General features: G+C 32.4%; 1 protein-coding gene across 7 annotated transcripts in view; it reads left to right on the top strand.

Annotated features, from left to right (window-relative positions):
* TBC1D5 (TBC1 domain family member 5) overlaps positions 1 to 19,091 on the top strand; it is a 581,319-nt gene that overhangs the window by 359,040 nt on the left and 203,188 nt on the right. For all 7 annotated transcript variants that reach the window (XM_030816874.1, XM_030816879.1, XM_030816878.1 and 4 more), the window contains 4 exons: positions 7,007 to 7,095; positions 8,952 to 9,002; positions 9,093 to 9,162; positions 11,377 to 11,549. In XM_030816874.1, the coding sequence (XP_030672734.1) occupies positions 7,007 to 7,095; positions 8,952 to 9,002; positions 9,093 to 9,162; positions 11,377 to 11,549 (383 nt within the window). The remainder of the gene's footprint in view (positions 1 to 7,006; positions 7,096 to 8,951; positions 9,003 to 9,092; positions 9,163 to 11,376; positions 11,550 to 19,091) is intronic.

Genomic DNA, 19,091 nt, shown 5'->3' with positions numbered 1-19,091 from the left:
TTTATAAACAGCATCTTTGAAGGCAATCTAGTAATAAAATTTCAGAGTTGTATGTACAAATATTATTTTTAAGTATAGCATTTTTAAATATATGATATGTCATGTAAAAAATAATCAAGTATCCTATTACCTTTTAAAACTTATCAGTAATAGAACTTCAGAAAGTTTCTTTAAATTTTTGAAATGTGTATTTAGTTCCTTTGTGATCCTGTTATTTGACTCATCTCATTACTAAAGCAAAGAAGATTATTGGGTTGTTTTATTTTATTGAAATGTAAATTATTTAATATATACAGATGTATTTACATTTTTTATTTAAGTTTATGGTGTTCTAATAAAAATACACACAGTTGGGTATTTTTATGTATTTCTCCAAATGCAAATTAAGTGAGAATTCAAGCTAAATTATTAAATTCTCTAATAATCAAAAGTTATAATGTATACCTAATTCAGGACCACTGAACTTAAATTTAATATAATAGAAAACACTTAATGGTAAAAGCAGTGTATTTAATTTGAAATAAACTAGATTTAAGGATAGTAAAACATGTCAGACTATAAATATACTAAATCATATATTTTTAATTATTGTATATACATAGAATACCCAAGGGAACTAATTTTATCTTATTTTTAACAGTAGTAATATTTTTCTGTATTAATTAACTGCTGACAATAGCTTAGTAGAATTGGAAATGAAAAATATATTGCATTTATAAGGGCAACCAAAAGCTATAACATGTCTAGAAAAAAATTAACAATAAAGATACAAAAGCTATATGAAGAAAACTATAGGCCAGGTGCAGTGGCTTACACCTGTAATCCCAGCACTTTGTAAGGCTGAGGCAGGGTGATTGGCTGAGCCCAGGAGTTTGAGACCAGGCTGGGCAACATGGTGAAACCCCGTCTCTACAAAAATACCACAAAATTAGCTGGGCATGGTGGTGCACACATATAGTCTCAGCTACTTGGGAGACTGAGGTGGGGGGATCTCTTGAGACCAGGAATTTGAGGCTGCAATGAGCTGTGATTGATTCACTGCACTCTAGCCTGGGCGAAAGAGTGAGATCCTGTCTCAAAAAAAAAAGTTATTCAAGGATATAAAGCAAGAATCAAATAAATAGAAAAATAGCATGTTTTTGGATGAGAAGACTTTAAGTAAAAATACTACTTCTTTATGTTTAAATGAATTATCATTCCATTGATAACCTGAGTAAGATATATGTTTTTTTTAAAAACTGGATACGCTTATTTTAAATTTAGCGCCTAAAAACGTTACACTTATTTTAACGGAGATAATATAATTTAGGGATTAAAAGCACTGAGTGTAGACGCAAATTCCTTTGTTTGAATCTCACCTCTGTCATTTACTAACTTCACAATCTTAGACAATTTACTTAACTTTTTTAATCTTTTGTTTTGTATCTGTAAGATGAGGGTAATAATAGTAATTACTTTATAGAGTTAACATTTGATGCCAAGCAAAGGTTCATGTTGGTGGTTGTGGTTGTTTTTATTATTATCATCATTATAATAATTATTAAATGTGTTGGAATTACCATAGAATTTGTGGGAAAGGGATAATGGCAAATATAGTTATTAAAACTTCTATAAAGGTTCTGTGATCAAACTAATGTGACAGTATCATGTGAATTGGCCATTGTTCAGTGAAACAGTCTAGAAACAGGTTCAGTTATATATGGGATCTGAATATGGTAAAATAGAGAAAAGGATATTGACTTGCTATATGTGGATTTCCATCTGGAAAAACCATTAAATTATACATTTATTGGAGAATAAATTCCAGATGGTGTAAAAATATAAATATAAAAACTTAAAGTATATAAAAATACTGGAAGAAGATTTAGGAGAATTTTTTTTGTTATCTCAGACTAGGAAAGGCCCTCGCAAGCAAGGTAGACTCATCTACAAGTCAGATAAAAAGTCGAAAGACTAAAAACAAACCAAAAAGGAGACTGGGGGAAAAAAAAATCTATTAGTGTAGAATTCTTTTGGAAGCAAATTGCAGAAGACCCCGTTTAAAATGGCTTAAACTGTAAGGAGATTGTTAACACACTTCACATGAAGTCTGGGAGTAAATGGTTCTGCTGTATTAGTTCATTAGCTTAAAATCTTTATCACAGATTCCAGGATTTTGTTTTTCTGCTCTCTTTTCATTATGTTGGCTTTCGTTGTGAACCTTATCTCTTTGTTATTTCCTCTTTTCCTTTAAATACTTGAAAATACCCCGTAGTAAAAGTCTTGATGATAGTGAATCAAATCAGGATAAAGTTATCCCAAATTACACATCTCTTTTCCAATTTTTTTTAGAGAAAGAAAAAATAGATTAAGGAAGTCTTATAATAATGGAAACAAGTTCTATGGACAAGGAACAAAAACATAATAACTGTGCACTCCATCTACCATTTGTGATGTATGTGGCCCACTGCATTTGTATGGAAGACTACACAGGAATATGGAAGATCAGGTTCTTGATCCATTTAGACAAAAATCTATCAATTACTGAATAAGAAAGTATTATTAACTTACTCCTGGGTGTCATTTTAAAATATTTAATTACTCCCTGTACATGTTTAAAATCCTATAGATTTTTTACAGAAAAATAATACCTTGCTGTAGAAGGACTGAATATTTAGCCAGATCAAATTTAAGAAAAAACCTTAAGTTCATCACAAGCTGTTAAAGCTATTATTTTGTACTAGGTGACACCCCGTTTAACATCGACCATATTGTTAATAGTTATGGGATTTTATTGAATTAATGAGACTGTTATCATGTAGTAGAATGTCTTGCTGAGTTAATTGAAATTGCAGAGATTATATAAATGGTATTAATGAACTTTGACTGCCTGATGCCTTAGCTTTAATAAAGACTGCTTGGTGGGCTAAATGAACACAGGCAGATAAAAGAACAGGTTCAATTTTGTGAACCTACAGGCTGTTGTTGAAGAAAACTTTGTTACCTTTATTTTCAACTGGCATGAGTTTGGAGTGCAGTGACTACTAACAATCTAGCAGGGATAAAGGCTTTTAAGCAGGCAGAAATGCTGATAATATAGGTGGAAGCAAAATATGCATTTTGGGAACGAGAAGCATACTATCAATACATTATTTTTTATTATGCTTTGTCAAATTTATAGCATACTGAATTCATGATTATTGTTTCTGGTATTTCTCTTTTCTTTTAAAGATGTCTATGTAATTGCCATTTGTAATTATTAAACAGGTTTTACTAGTCTAGAATTGATAGCAAAACCAAAAATCTCTTTTAGGTATTTGAAAAAAAATCCCTAGTTGAGATGAAAGTCAAAACTGAGCTTGTAAAATAGTTTTAATGGTATTCAAAAGACTCTTAATTTCCATTCTGGCAAGAACACCTTTATTTATTGATTTGAAATATGATTTAATGCTATTCTTTTTTTCATATTGTAGCTTAGCTTTTTTCACTATGGGGATATATTAAGTGGTAGATATTGCATTCATTCAGTCAATATGTAGTGAGTACCTTCTTTGTGCTGGGCCTGTGGTAGGATCTGGATGTGTATATACACACACACACACACACAGTCACAGTTGTACAGTGTCCATTCTTACCTGCAATACAGTACAGTACAGTAGTTCACCCTTACCTGCAGTTTCACTTTCTGTGGTTTCAGTTACCTGCGGCCAACCATCATTCAAAAACAGTTGAGTATGGTACAATAAGATATTTTGAGAGAGAGAGAGAGAGAAACCACGATCACATAATATTGTTACACTATATTGTTATAATTGTTCTATTCTTATTAATTGTTGTTCATCTTAGTGTGCCTAATTTATAATCTTTAATTTAAATCATAATTTTAATACCTTTGTCATACAGGTGTATGTATAAAAACAGCATGGTATGTGTAGTTTTCAGTACTATTTACAGTTTTAGGCATCTACTGGGAGGTCTTAGAATATATCTCCTTCACATAATGAGGGACTACTGTATAGCCATTTTTGTTCATTTTATTGTTTTGTTCCTTTCTCTCTAGACCACAAGCTCCATCAAAGTTAGGAACTTGCTCACTTCATTCACTTTTGTGTCCACAGCAAATATAGGCATTTAATAGTTTTTGCAATAAGTGAATGATTAATGGAGAATCTAGACAGAGTGGTGTCACAGAAACTAGAAGGAAGAGAACATTTAAAGTTGGACAGATCCATTTAGACAAGAACTCTTATTAAACTAGCCATAACTTGTTATAAAATATATTTTGGGGAAAAAGCACTATTTCTTTCAAAAGGGCATGCCACTGACAGCAAAGAAAGAAAACTTCATGATAAACCTAGTAAGAACTATGCAGTTCTGCAAATTTTTGGATTGGGAAATCTAATGTTCTTAAAAATACTCTCCTCAAGTTAATTTCAATGCAATGCCAATAACAATTTTAATATTTTGTTTAACATTTTGTGTAACCTACATGATAATGATATAGCCTGGAATAAAAAAAATAGAATCATCAAGATAAATTTGGAAAAAAGGAGCAGAAAATAGGAAATATTAGAATATTTTAAAGGTCGAATCTTTATAATGGTACAGTTATTGTTAATAATATACAAACCAATGTATTTCACAGTGACAGCCTGGAAAAAATGTAAGCTAAATATTTATTTTTTACTAAAGATGGCATTTCAGAACTCTGGGGAGAAGATGGGTTATTCAACTGATTGAATAGATTGAATTTATTGAAGATGGAATGATTAATCAGTAAATTGGTGTAATTCTTTTGGAGAAAAACATACTTATTTTCATGGCAAAAATTAAACTTATATCAGTTAAGCGAAGAATTAACTGAAAAAAAAAAAGGAAACTGTATTCTTTCCTAATCTCAATATGAGGAAGGTATTTATAGGCATGAAAGCAAAATAGAAACCATGAAGAATGATTTATTGTATTGACTAAAGTGTATAATGTCAGTATGATATATCATAGAAATCAAAAGTAAGACTAATGATAAGCATGGTAAAATGTTTGTAACAAAAATTACACAGGGTTAATACCTTTCACTGGTATAGAACTATTAGACATCACCAAGGAAAGGAAACACTTCATCAGGAGAAAAAGGGCAATTTATTAAGTAAAAACGGTCAATAAAATTTGGGGTTTCAATCTTGCTAGCATTTAAATAAACTATAACAATTTAACTGTGAAACTTGACAAAATTTTTTTAAAACACTCTGAATATAGGTGAGGATGTGTGAGAGAGTGATTTTTATATTCTTCACTGAGGGAATTCTTTCTGGAGACAGCTTAATGGTATACATCCTACCAGAGTTTAACACATGTTTTTACCCCTTTACCCTGAAATTCTACTTCCAAGGACGTTAATCCTGGAGAAATCCTCAGAAATAGGCAAAAAAAGATCACAAGGATATCTATTGGAGTTTTAAATTTATTTCTTAACTTTTGGTTTTTGTCTGGCCTCCCTCTCCCCCTTTATCATTTTCTTATTTTGGTTTTTGCTTTTCCGTGCTTTTCTATTAATACAATACTTATTTATTATTTTAATGATTAAAATTATGGCACTTTCTTTTTGGAGTAACTTGAGACTATTCCAAGAGAGTAAACCCTTCATGATTTTTAAAGCAGAGTTAGTAATGCTTAATGTCATTTTTCTAGGTGTCTAACATGTTATCTGAAAGATTTCTTTCAAAGTTTGTTTAATAAGGAGATGGTTACCTATAAAGATTGAAATGACATGTGGTCATTTGTCCTAAATCACAAGTAAATTTTCAATGAATCATAAATTGTTTTGTAAAAATATAACTACATCTTTTTAATTCAAAGCTAGTGATAACTTATACATGAAGTCTGAAAAAGTTAACTTGCATATTATCTTTATGATAACAATTGGCTTTCTAAGAATAGTACAGTACTACTAGACTGTGCAGAGGACTATGTGACTCTGTTCATCCATTATAGGAAGCCTTCTCTGATTCTACCAGCAAAATATTTATCTCTTCTCTGCTTTCATATTTTATTTTTATTTCCTCTAAAAGTGGTATTTTGTCTTGTCTTTTTATAAAAGAGCACCCCTAGTTACTAAGCAAAAGGAAAGTAGTAATTTGCTCACTTTAAGAGATAGGAAAGATTATAATCTGTTTTAACTTGCTGAAATGTTTTTTGATGCTTAAGGGGGAAAGAAATCTCAATTAGCAAAGGTAGCCATAATGTGGAATACCATATGTCACCACAATAATGGATCAGTAATGGATTTTTATAGTACCCTTTTAAGGACAGCTTAGTAACTAATATTATACCTTTTTGTTTCTATTCCTGTTTTTCGTGAAAACCAATATAAGGAGGAAAATCGTATTGGTGAAATCATTAAATAAATTGAAATTAACCTTAGAGTTTAAGTAGACAGGAAAAAATTATGGTAGTTTTCTGATTAAACATGTTAAATCCTATTTTAACAAGTTTATTTTCTGTCATACCTTCTTAAGGTTGTTTCTTTTATTATCCAACATTTTAGCTAGCTGACTTCAGCACTTCCTAAATCTACAGACATCCTAATTTTGAGCCATTATATAATGAAAACATTGGATGTAATTTCCTTAGTTCTACAGTTCGTAGTTGCCCTTCTTACTGCAGATCTTAACACTGTAGCTTATGAATATAATTTGCATAAATGAAATTCATATTTATGAGTACAGGTCTTGAAGCAACTGACAGGTGCAAGGTTATCTACCATGCCAATTTATTGTTTGTCATGTCATTTGAAAGAGAACTGCTCTCCATGTTTTAAAGAAGAATACCTGCTGTGGTTGAATTAGAATCAAATTCTGAACGTAGATAAAAATCTCATCTTGTAGCTTTCCATTTTTATGTGTTTCTATATAATATGGAAATTTTGCTAGTGGGAATTGGTTTGAAGAAGTATTTAACTGAGTTTATACTGTCCACTAATGGACTCTGAGTATCCATCTCTTTCATTTTTCTGGCTCTTTTATTTCAGGGCATGCACGAGCTGTTAGCACCTATAGTCTTTGTCCTTCACTGTGACCACCAAGCTTTTCTACATGCCAGTGAGTCTGCACAGCCCAGGCAAGTTTTTTTTTAATATGAGCTCCATTTGTTTTTTAGCCCCCACGGTAACCTTTGTTTTTGAAACCTCAAAATCTTTTAAATGGAAGGTACTTACAAGCTGTACAAGTTGTAAACATTTGATTGTGTTTCATGTGGTTGTTAATTCTACTTAATAGTTGTTAGGCCAGTTTAGCTATGGGGAAAATTTAGAATCATAAATGTCTTTGGAATTCTTGATTCTGTGTCAAAGGAAGACATGGATCAAGAATGGAAAATTTTCGTTGTAATCACAAAAGTGCTAATGATTGATATTATCCATATATATCATCCTCTAATGATCCATTTTTTACTCCAAGCTGAATAAGACTTTATATATGAGATTATCTCTCCTCATCAGGTTTGACTCAGCTTAATTCGTAAGGGAGCAGAGCCACAAGGAACCTCAGTCTGTAAATAAACAAAATTGCTTCTCAAAATTTTTAGATATATTCATTTATTCTTCCCTGCAAATAACTTTTGTAATTGGATTCAACTTAGGCTAATTGTTAGAATTCATTTTTCTAACTTAAGATACCCTAACTTTGGGGCCTTCAGAAAGGCCTTGAGAAAATCATTTTGGAAATGGAGGGCTCTGGGACTGTCAGGTTGTGTCCAGGAGTATTCATGAGGCCAGCCCATCTATATGCAGTAAACAGAAAACTTGCAGATAACATTTCACATATCTGATTATAAGATCTTTATTAATCAAATATAGCTATCCATTTTGCTGAGCATATATTCAGGCCTTTGTTTAATTAACTTTTGTCTACTAGTTTATAGATTAGTATTTTCAAGTTTCCTTGAAGCTTTGCTAATTTTACTGAGTTGTTTTTTTTTGTCTTGACAAGAGTATAACCATATATAACTTGCTTTCACTTCAGTTATTCTAAAATATAAACATGAAGTTAGTATTAGGATCATGTTGTAATGCCTTTTTTTGTTGTTTTTTTTAAGTTTTATTTTTTGAGACGGAGTCTTGCTCTGTCGCCGGGCTGGAGTGCAAAAGCGCTATCTCGGCTCACTGCAACCTCTGCCTTGCGGGTTCAAGCGATTCTCCTGCCTCAGACTCCCGAGTAGCTGGGACTACAGGCGGGCACTACCTTGCCCAGCTAATTTTTGTATTTTTAGTAGAGATGGGGTTTCACCATGTTGGCCAGGATGGTCTTGATCTCTTGACCTCGTGATCTACCCACCTCAGCCTCCCAAAGTGTTGGGATTACAGGTGTGAGCCACCATGCTTGGCCTGCCATTTTTTTTTTTTTTTTTTTAACATGTGAGTGTATTCTTCAGACAGCAGCTCTTTAAAAAATGTGCATGTAGAATATAATTTACAAAAAAAATAGGTGATTGAAAATAGCTTTTAAATGTGTTGGACCTGCTTCTTCAGCTGATTCAATCTGTTAAAAAATAAATGCTTAAGAGGTGTTGTCACTGATAAATTGATGTTAAAATGAAAATCCAGTTAAAGAAAATAAATCAATGTTTTGATATTGCATATTTGACCAGTAGCTACCTTTTTGTTCTTTTGGACAACAAGTGATAGATTGTGGATTAATTGATTATTCTAGATGAATCATAGTCAAGGAATATATTGTCATAGTCTGTATTTATTTGGAATAATTAGTTCATGTGGCATAGACAAGGCAGCTAATTTGTTTTTGATCTTTATAGAAAGCATATCATTTGTTAATGGCATTGCTCTTTTCATTAAAAAAAAGACCAATTTTTCTCATTTGCACATTATATGAACGTTGTCTTATATAGAATAAGACAAACTCTGCCTCTTTAATTATTCAAAAATTACACATTTTGATTGCTCGTATTGTTTTTTTAAGTGAGGAAATGAAAACTCTCTTGAACCCTGAGTATCTGGAACATGATGCCTAGTAAGTACAAAAAGTTTCTTTGTTTTATTTTTTTATACCTTCGTTATTTTAATGAAAGTTAAACATAGCATTATGTTATTTTATTTTTAGTGCAGTATTCTCACAACTTATGGAAACTGCTGAACCTTGGTTTTCAACTTTTGAGCATGATGGTCAGAAGGTAAATCTTATAGTACAGATCTTTTCAGTATATGCGATGGAGCAAATGCTTTCAATAAATAACAACATGTAACCAAAGAATAGTATATAGCCTTTATTATTGCTATAACTAAAATGAAATTACCTATAGAATAAGATTGAGCCTGGGGATCTAAGTGTATTTCTAATCATATTGGCAGATACACAAAGGCAATGTAAAAATTTCATATAAATACATTTTATATGTGTGTATATTAATCAAGCAGCATAAGTGCTTAGTTACAAAATTATTATAATCTTTCTCTTGCTACCCTAGTTAGTTGGTATACACATTATTACTGAAGTGCATAGGTAAAATCTGTATCAAATAGGTTGTTTTGCTTTTACCAATGCGTTGCTATTGAATTCATACATTTAGCATCAATATCCCTTACTCTTACGCTTATTCTTATTTTTAACTAGATTTTAAATTTTTATATAATTCACATAGCATAACTTGTACCTATTAAACTTCTAATGGTTTTTAGTATATTTATAGGGTTAGCAGGCAAACATCCCTGCTATCTAATTCCAAAACATTTTTTTGATCACCCAAAAAGAAAACTGCATGTCCATTAACAGTCACTCTCCATTTCCCTATTCCTACAGGCCCTGGCATCACTAGTATAGTTTCTGTCTCTATGGACTTGCTGATTCTGGATATTTCATATAAGTGGAATCATATACTGCCATTTGTGACTGACTCCTTTCACTTGGCGTAGTGTTTTCAGTGTTCATTCATATTGTGGCATGTACCAGTATTTCTTTTTATGCCTGAATAATATTGCATTATATAGATATACCACATTTTGTTTATCCATACATCAGTCGATGGACATTTGGGTTATTTTCACTTTTGGCTATTGTGAATAACTTTGAACATTTGTATACAAGCTTTGTATGAACATGTGTTCACTTCTCTTGTTAGATACCTAGAAGTGGAATTGCTGAGTTAACTATATTTTCAAACTAACCTTCATGCTATCTTAATGATCATTATGGTTGTCTCATTGTATTACACAATATTGGAAAAATCACAAATTCTTCTGGCAGTGGATACTGTTAAAGAATTTGGCATATTGTTTCCAGTATGGTTTATTTCCTTTATATTGGTATAATTAATTGCTTTCTGGTTAGAAACCATTATTACTCAGTCACTTCATTCCATCTCTTAAAAAATGAAATAGGTAATCGATGTTTTTCATGCCTTTGGCCAGCTCAGAGGCTGGCATCCTACTGCCTGTAGGTCAAATTTGGCCTACCATCTGTTTTTATACATCTTATGAGTTAAGAATGGTTTTTAGCATTTTTAAATGGTTAGAAAACTGTCAAAAGAAGAATAGTATTTTGTAACATGTGAAAAGAATATGAAATTTAAGTTTCCATGCCCTTAAATAAAATGTTTTGGAACACAGTCATTCCTATTTGTTTACTTATTGTCTGTGGCTGCATGATCATTACAGTGGCAGAGTTGCAGCACAGACTGTGCGACTTGTAAAGCCTAAAATATTTACTCTCTGGCTCTTTATAGGGAAAGTTTGCTGACCCCTACACTAGGTGATAAAGTATTTCTTCATATACCAACATGTTATATTCTAAAAGGGTTGTTGAAGGTAAAAGCTACTGTAAGCATATTTGGCAAACTACTTTATATTTTTGGAATAATAACCTTTAGTTCTTGGCAAGTTATGTGATGAAGTCATAGACTTAAATGAACATCAACATTTTGAGCAGAGTATTTGAACACATTTAAACACTGATCATTTCTTAATAGTGGTCGTTTTGTATTTTATAACTGAGTCACGCTAGGTGAGAAACTCAGTGACTAAACTGTGAGGGTTATCAGTTCTTGATTTTACCTAATTGTATTGATATTACTGAGTCAGCTTTATAAAAGTGGCTTAGACAACACAAAGAAAGACATTAATTTTATCAAGGAACATAATAGATGTGACTTTTGAACATTCATCTTAATTACCCTTATATATGAATGAATAATATATTCCTAAAAAGTATTTCTAGTGAATCCCTTTTTCATCTTCCTATTTTAATTATTTCATGGTGCTCTCACCTTTTTTTAAGAATGAGTAGTAAGCAGATAATAAGACTTGTTTAAACTGTCATTGATAAAGAATGACATCCATATATTTATTAATTTTATATTTAAATAATACATGTTCAACTTTTCTGTTTTTAGGGGAAAGAAACACTGATGACTCCCATTCCCTTTGCTAGACCACAAGATTTAGGGCCAACAATTGCTATTGTTACTAAAGTCAACCAGATCCAGGATCATCTACTGAAGAAGCATGATATTGAGCTTTACATGCACTTGAACAGACTAGAAATTGCACCACAGATATATGGGTTGTAAGTATTAAAGTTCTTCTGTTTGTTTGTTTTTTGTTTTTTTTTTTGAGACAAAGTCTCAGTTTTTCACCCATGCCGGAGTACGGTGGCATGATCTTGGCTCACTGTAAACTCTGCCCCCCTGGGCTCAAGCGATCCTCTTACCTCAGCTTCCCAAGTAGCTGATACCACAGACACGTGCCACCAGGCCCAGCTAAGTTTTTGTAGTTTTGGTAGACGGGGTTTCACCATGTTGGCCAGGCTCCCCTTGAACTCCTGAGCTTGCTTCTGCCTTCCAAAGTGCTGGGATTACAGATATGAGCCATTGCACCCAGGCTAAAGTTTAAATTAAAACTACATCTAATTATATAGTAGTTTCTAATGATATTTAAATTTCTATGTGCTTGGATCCTTCAAAGTAAAAATAACAACTGTTCCATCTCCATTTTATTTCACATCTCTTGTATGTGCCTATGTGCATGCTCAGTGCTTATCAATTTCACCTATGTATGGTATCTCATCTAATACTCTCTGTAATACCAACCCTGTAAATTGGGTATTATTCCTTTATTAGAGATGAAGAAGCTAAGGCTCAGATTTAGTTTACACATACTGCACAGTGAAATCGTAACTCAGAGCCATAATTGTTTAGGATTGGCTACATAATTTGCAGAGCCCAGTGCAAAAGAAAGATGCAAGGCCCCTTTGAAAAAATTAGTAAGAATTTCAAGCTGGTAACAGCAGATCATTGAACCAAGCATTCCAAGAAGTTGTATGAGTCATACATGCATGGAGCCAGCCCCAAATCCTAACAGTACTATAAAATGTTTGTGTTCTTTCCATTATATCATGTGATCATCTTTTGTTCTACCCTCAGAGGTAGATTCCTATAAGTAAGATAGATGCCTCTCAGGGACCATAAGGACCATAATGTATTAATTTTCTTCAGCCACATAACTTCTGTAACATGTCATAGCAGAACAGGGACATGGTCACTCCTTAGGGGTGCGTGTGCACGTGTGTGTGTGTGTGTATTTTTTCAGTGGCTTATAAGGTGTGTATGCAAATTAGAAAATAGTGATTTTAGTAAATGTGAATTATCTATGTAGAGCTACAGACAAAAGGGTTCTTTATATTGAAATAGTAGAACATTTATATGTAGTGCTAGGCAGTTTCTTGGTATATATTTTATGTAAAGCTTAACTCTCTGTTAGGTAGAACATGCAAAATTGAGGCAATTTTTTTTATTGAGGTGTACATAGTAGATGCTCAATAAATGTGAATTCATTATTTGAATTGCAGAGAATCTCAAGCAAGTCACCCAGAGCAGGGTCTGTTTATTTAACCCAGAAAAGAGAATAAATTAGTGTTTTGTTTATATTCTGATTTTTCATGAATAATAACTCTCAGCTGTTTTTCTTCTCTGGAAGCCCTGAACTGTGACTGAAGAAGTCTACTCTTCTGTTTTAACGCTGCATGTTTTCCTTTTTCTTAGTTTAGCTTGCCCTCATCATTGAGAGCAGCTTCATTATTTCCACTGGAAATGAGAAAATTGTGTGTGACATGTGGTATTGGGCAGCAATGCAGGCTATTAATGAATTGCTATGTACATTTGAAAGTCTAATACATTTGTGATTATAGACATAAAAATTTATTTGAAATAGCTAGTAACAAGGTCAGGAGCTAAATTTTATATTCCTCTCCACTGTGCAAATAATTGGTATATCCAAATACAAAAGCACATTTTACACCCTCAAAAATTGCTTGCTAAGATCCAAAAATTGGTTTTAAATATTGGAGAAAGAAGTTGATGTTGAACATGTTTTTCATTTCTTTGAAATGCTTTATAATTTTTTGCCTTCTTGCCCAAACCAGTGCTTGATGTTGCAGTGGTGATGGCATGGGCTTGGGTGCAATAATTTATAACCAGAGTGTTTCTGTTTCCTTTTCAGATGTTAGTTTCCTTCAGTTAGTTTCAGGGCTTAGTTTCATCTTTATCATAATAATTTATAGAATTTCTTTGACATTTTGGCCAGTACCTTCCCATTAAAATTCCATGATCCATGACATAATTACTCTTAATCTTTCCAACATTATCAGCAATACTGAAAATACCAGGTCTTGCAATAATCATAGCTACCTCATTTAGCTCATTATTTTTTAATAGAATCTGATCTGTATTATTTTTTAAAATAGGTACTTTTTAATCTTTGTAGAATAGATCACTCGTCTCAACTGGCCTTTATTACATTTTATAATGCAAGGATTTTATTTACCAATTTCACATAGTAATTTGGTTTTGTTATTACTATTTATGGAGCACATGAAAGGCCAGAGTGCTTGAATTTTCTTATATCCCTAAGCTGTACTGCCATCTGTACTACCCATCTGTGTATTTTCTATTAATGACTATTAGAAACTTTGGGTCAAAAAACAGTATAAGTCAGGCATGGTGGCACATTCCTGTAATCCCACCCTACTCGGGAGTCTGAGGCAGGAGGATCACTTGACCCAGGAGTTCAAGTCCAGCCTGGGCAACATAGCAAGACCCACATCTCTAATAATAACAATAATAATAATACTGCAGATAGAAGCATAGGCTCTGAAATGAAACAGCCTTTGTTTTTTCATCTGTGAAATGGAAATTAAAAATAATGCTACCTACTTCATAGGGTGCCTGTGAGAATTAAATCATAATATACAAAAAAAAATGTAGTACTCAGTACGTAGTATACATTTAATGTATGTTTTGACATGCCTTTATTATCATTATTTGTCATTACCATTACTTAATTAGAATGTCATGGCTATGTGAATATGATGCCTTGTGTGAATCATTAGTTAGCCCTTCCAAGTCTGTCTTTGACTTTTTTTTTTCATTTCACTAAAGCCTACATACTTCTCTTACCTACAGACTTACAATAGCCGTCTTTTAGTCCACTGCTTTCTAAAGTGATGCTATGGAAGTTGGGAGTAAACTTTTAGAAATGATCATATAGTTTGGCAGAATAATTTTATGTTCTAGAATTTAATATTATAGTTTTGCATCTCATGGAAATGAATTAAAATATCTTATTCTATATTACATAAATATCTTAATCTAAGTAATTGCTGTGCTACTGTTTATTCCTTTTGGAAGAAAGTTGTTAATTTAGTTTTACATTCAGAATTAATACTTGAAAATATAGTCAGTGGTTTGAGTAAATATCACCAAGCGGCAGATGTAAAATAATCTCTTTTTAGTTAATGAAACTGCTTTCTCAGATTACATAATAATTCATAATCGTGTCATCTAAAGTGTGCTTTTGCATGCCAGATATTTTATAGAATTTTAATTTTCAAACAAAACAAATTTTTTTGTGAAGTAAAATGTTTCAAGAAAATTATAAATTATAGTAAAAATTTAAAATTAGAAAATAAAAAATAAATAAAAGTAAATTATTAGAAATTATAGTAAAAATGTCAATAATGAATGAGCCAATGGCAAGATGTTATCATTACCAACAGCTTGTGTGGAAAGAGGAGTAAATCATAAATATATATTTACATGGGGGAAAAGTGTTAGCAAGATTAAATTAAGCCCCATGTAGAGTCCAGATTTCTATTTTTAGTCAAAATTTTTAACAGTTGCATGGGACATCAAATTACTTAAATCTAGTCTGGATTATGGTTATATTTGTCACTAAATTTTGCAATTATTTTTAAAACCAGTTTTTCCAAGAGAATATATGTTAATATCTCCTGAGGTGGGAGATGTGCCCTAAGTATGTACACTTGCTGCATTTTGCTAATAGATGTACTTAACAAAATTAGAATTAACAAATAGTACAAAAATATTACTTGCACCAAAATTTGATAATCTCATTCTAAATTAGATAATCTTAGTATTATATAAATGGATGACATTTATCTTGACATGTGAATAAGTCCACATGAATTCTTGAATATTATATAACAGCTTGCTTATTTAATGCTGTTACTTATATATTTAACTGTATTATCTTCTGGATAGTTAAAAATTTTTTGTTAGCAAATGTTAAATCAATTTACTACCTGTATTTTAGGTTTAATAAAATTAAATCTGCAATTAAATGTTCAACATAAGTGATTTTATAAAATAATATATCCTAAAGGTAATTTATACTATGTTTTTCATTAATTTTTTGAAAGTTCCTTCCGTTGCACATAGAATGAAGTTTCTCTTACTATAATTCAAATAAATAATTAACATCTTTTTTTCTTTTTTTTTGAGAGGGTGTCTTGCTCTGTTGCCTAGGCTGGTGTGCAGTGGTGCAGTCTTGGCTCACTGAAGCTTCTGCCTCCCATGTTCAAGCAATCATCCTGCCTCAGCCTCCTGAGTAGCTAGGATTATAGACGCCCACCACCACACCTGGCTAATTTTTGTATTTTCAGTAGAGATGGGGTTTCACCACATTGGACAGGCAGGTCTCAAACTCCCGACCTTGAGTGATCTGCCCGCCCGGGCTTCCCAAAGTGCTGGGATTACACATGTGAGCCACTGCACCCAGCCTAATTAACATCTTGAGTTGTCTTTTGTTTGCCAATTATTGAATGGTATTGCACTTAAAAAAATTAGGTTGTATAAACCTGTCAATACATACTGACCAATTTCCAAAGTAAAATATTGACTGCATCATTTCCAGCTTTCCAAGGTAATTTTTTAAGAGTCATTTTTGTGGTATTTTTTAGTATGAGCATAAGAATGTCCTGAGATTTCATCACTTGGGGATTATTTTTGTGCAAAAGCACCTAAAATATTTGTGTTACAATTCTATCACTGATCACACGTCATGTTGTGAGTTCAAAAAACTCTAAATTAGAGCAGATTTATATAGAGATTCAATGCAACTACAACATTCTTTTATTATAAAGAGACTAAAATTTGAAGTTTTAACAGTTTTAATAGGCCAGAATAACTGTTTTATTATCACCTTTAAATGTATTGAATCTGTAAATTTTTTACTGTATTTTATACTTTGATATAAATAGAGTACATAATAGGCATCTGTGGGATATGCAATTAATGTCACTTTTGAGGAAAGACCCTCATAACACGCTTGGGCTTCGGCACTGTTAAATTATGAGCTCTTTACAACACTCATGGGATAAATTCCATATCCCCCAAATGCTTATTATACATCTTCCATGTCTATTTTCTATTATCTGGATTAGCAGTTGTTTTACCTTGCAGTTTATTGTAATTTAATTGGGGAGATTCTTGGTTATTGATTGCCAATCTGCCAAATTTTTTATATAATTTTAAAATATGTCATAGTGTATTGGTTCTAACATATCATAGTATAATTATGTTGAATGCCAAGGTTTTTTTTAACCTATATTTGAAGTATAAGCATATTGGTAAAAAGGTAACTCTCAGTCATCAGAAGTCAGTGTAATTATCCACCTAAAAAATTATATCTCTCAACAGTTTAAGAACTTCCTAAACACAGTTAACAACTGAGATATTCCTTTCTTTTCAGTCTTTTCAATGAGCTTTATATTATACATTAAACATAATACATGAAATATGAAGGATTAGAAAGTGATGATCCAATGATCGCTTGCTTTCATACACTACTGAATGTTTTCCCAGAATTATTATTTTTCAGAAAGTAGGAGTTTTTCCCCTTCTACGTAAAGAATTATCACTGATTAAGAATTATGGGGAAGAATAATTAAATATTTGAAATAATGACTCATAATTTATTATTTCCTGAGGGCTAGGCATTGTGCTAAAGGCTTTATCTTTTTTTTTTTTTTTTTTTTTTTTTTTTTTTTTGAGAAGGAGGTCTTGCTCTGTCACCCAGGCTGGAGCGCAGCGGTGTGATCTCAGCTCACTGCAGCCTCCACCTCCCAGGCTCAAGGGATCCTCCCACCTCAGCCTCCCAAGTAGCTGGGACCACAGGCACCTGTCACCATGCCCAGCTAATTTTTTGTATTTTTGGTAAAGATAAGGTTTCACTATGTTGCCCAGGTTGATCTCAAACTTGTAAGCTCAGGTGATCTGCCTGCCTTGGCTTCCCAAAGTGCTGAGATTACAGGTGTGAGCCACCACACCTGGCCAAAAGACTTTATCTTATTTAACCTAATAACACATAGAAATAGGTACTGTTATTATCCCCATTTTGTTGATGAGGAAATGAAGGATTATAAAGCCTTATTTAGATTAAATAGTTACCAAGAAGCTGAGCCAGGCTTTGAACTCTTGAGCTAAATATTCACAGTTTAATTTGACCAGGACTATAAGTGTGGTAGAAAGCTGAGGCACCTGAAGGTTTTATGTGTCACATTGGACCATGAGCCAAATTCAGCTTCACCAGCTATCAACGACCCAGGCTAGGTACAAGGCCCAGAATCAGAGGAGTCTTGTTAGTACTGATTAGAAACCAGCCTTATAAGGAAGGAATAGAAAATCAAGGGCACTGGAGAGCCTAAGGTCCACAGCCATGCCCCAAATCAGGAATAAATGAGCTCCAGATCTTTCACATAGGATGTGCCCCCAGCAAATGTATAGCTAAAATAATAAGACATAGCCTAAAGGCTTAAATTTCCTTGTCGAAGTCCAATTCTGGCCTTATTTAAGTCAGACTACTGGATAAAAAATTAACGAAGCTTGGGGATGGGGATCTGCTACTTTAATCTTAAACTTGACCTACAAAAAAAGAGTGAATTGATGAAGTGGGAGAAAAAACCTTTACTGACAGAGTGACCATGTATTTTAGCATAGTCAAAGGCCAAGAAGGAAAAGTGCTGAGTTATGCATGCACTTGCTTAGGAAGGGTACCATCCACATGCCTTTCTAGATAAAAATACACTTTTCCCACTGAGAGGTGAACAAAAATCAATAATTCAAGCAAGAGGAAAACAAGTGTAAGAGGACTACTGGAAAGCAATGTAACCAGTAAGATATGATTAAGTCTAAATAACTGAAAGCAATTGTCAAAAATAATCGTCAATGGCAGTGAAAATAAGTTAAATCATTATTTGTATCTTAAGTCTACTTAATTCTAGTGAATAATTTAAAGAGGGAAGGAAGTATAGAAGTTTACATAATTCATCAGTACACATGAAATAAATATATTATTGATGTTTCTAATCACTAAGTAAATGTTTTAAAAAACGCTCATAAAAGATGTTTACGCAATAGGATTGTGACAATTAAATGAGAAAAATCATGTAGAGTACAATACCTGGCACATTGTAAGCACTCATCAGTGTTCATTGTTACTAATTTTTATGTGCTCAGTGCAAAATTCCTGGCTATTAATAAGACTCATAATAAGAAGTAGCAATAAGAAGAATAACAAAAGAAAGTAACAAGATTATTTACAAAGGAAACATAAAAGATGATGACAAAGCTATCAAACGTTAGTTATGGTACTATACATAAATGCTTTAAACTTACCTAATAAAAGGCAAAAATTATTGACTGGCTTTTTAGACAGTATCCAACTATATGCTTCTTAGAAGAGGCAGCTAAAATAAATTGACATAGCTTGGTAAAGGATTACAGGGACAGCAACTGTAATATCAAGATAATAT

The sequence above is a fragment of the Nomascus leucogenys genome, chromosome 8 (assembly GCF_006542625.1).
Source record: "Nomascus leucogenys isolate Asia chromosome 8, Asia_NLE_v1, whole genome shotgun sequence".
In the NCBI taxonomy this organism is placed as follows: domain Eukaryota; kingdom Metazoa; phylum Chordata; class Mammalia; order Primates; family Hylobatidae; genus Nomascus; species Nomascus leucogenys.
This window is presented reverse-complemented; position numbering and strand designations above follow the sequence as displayed.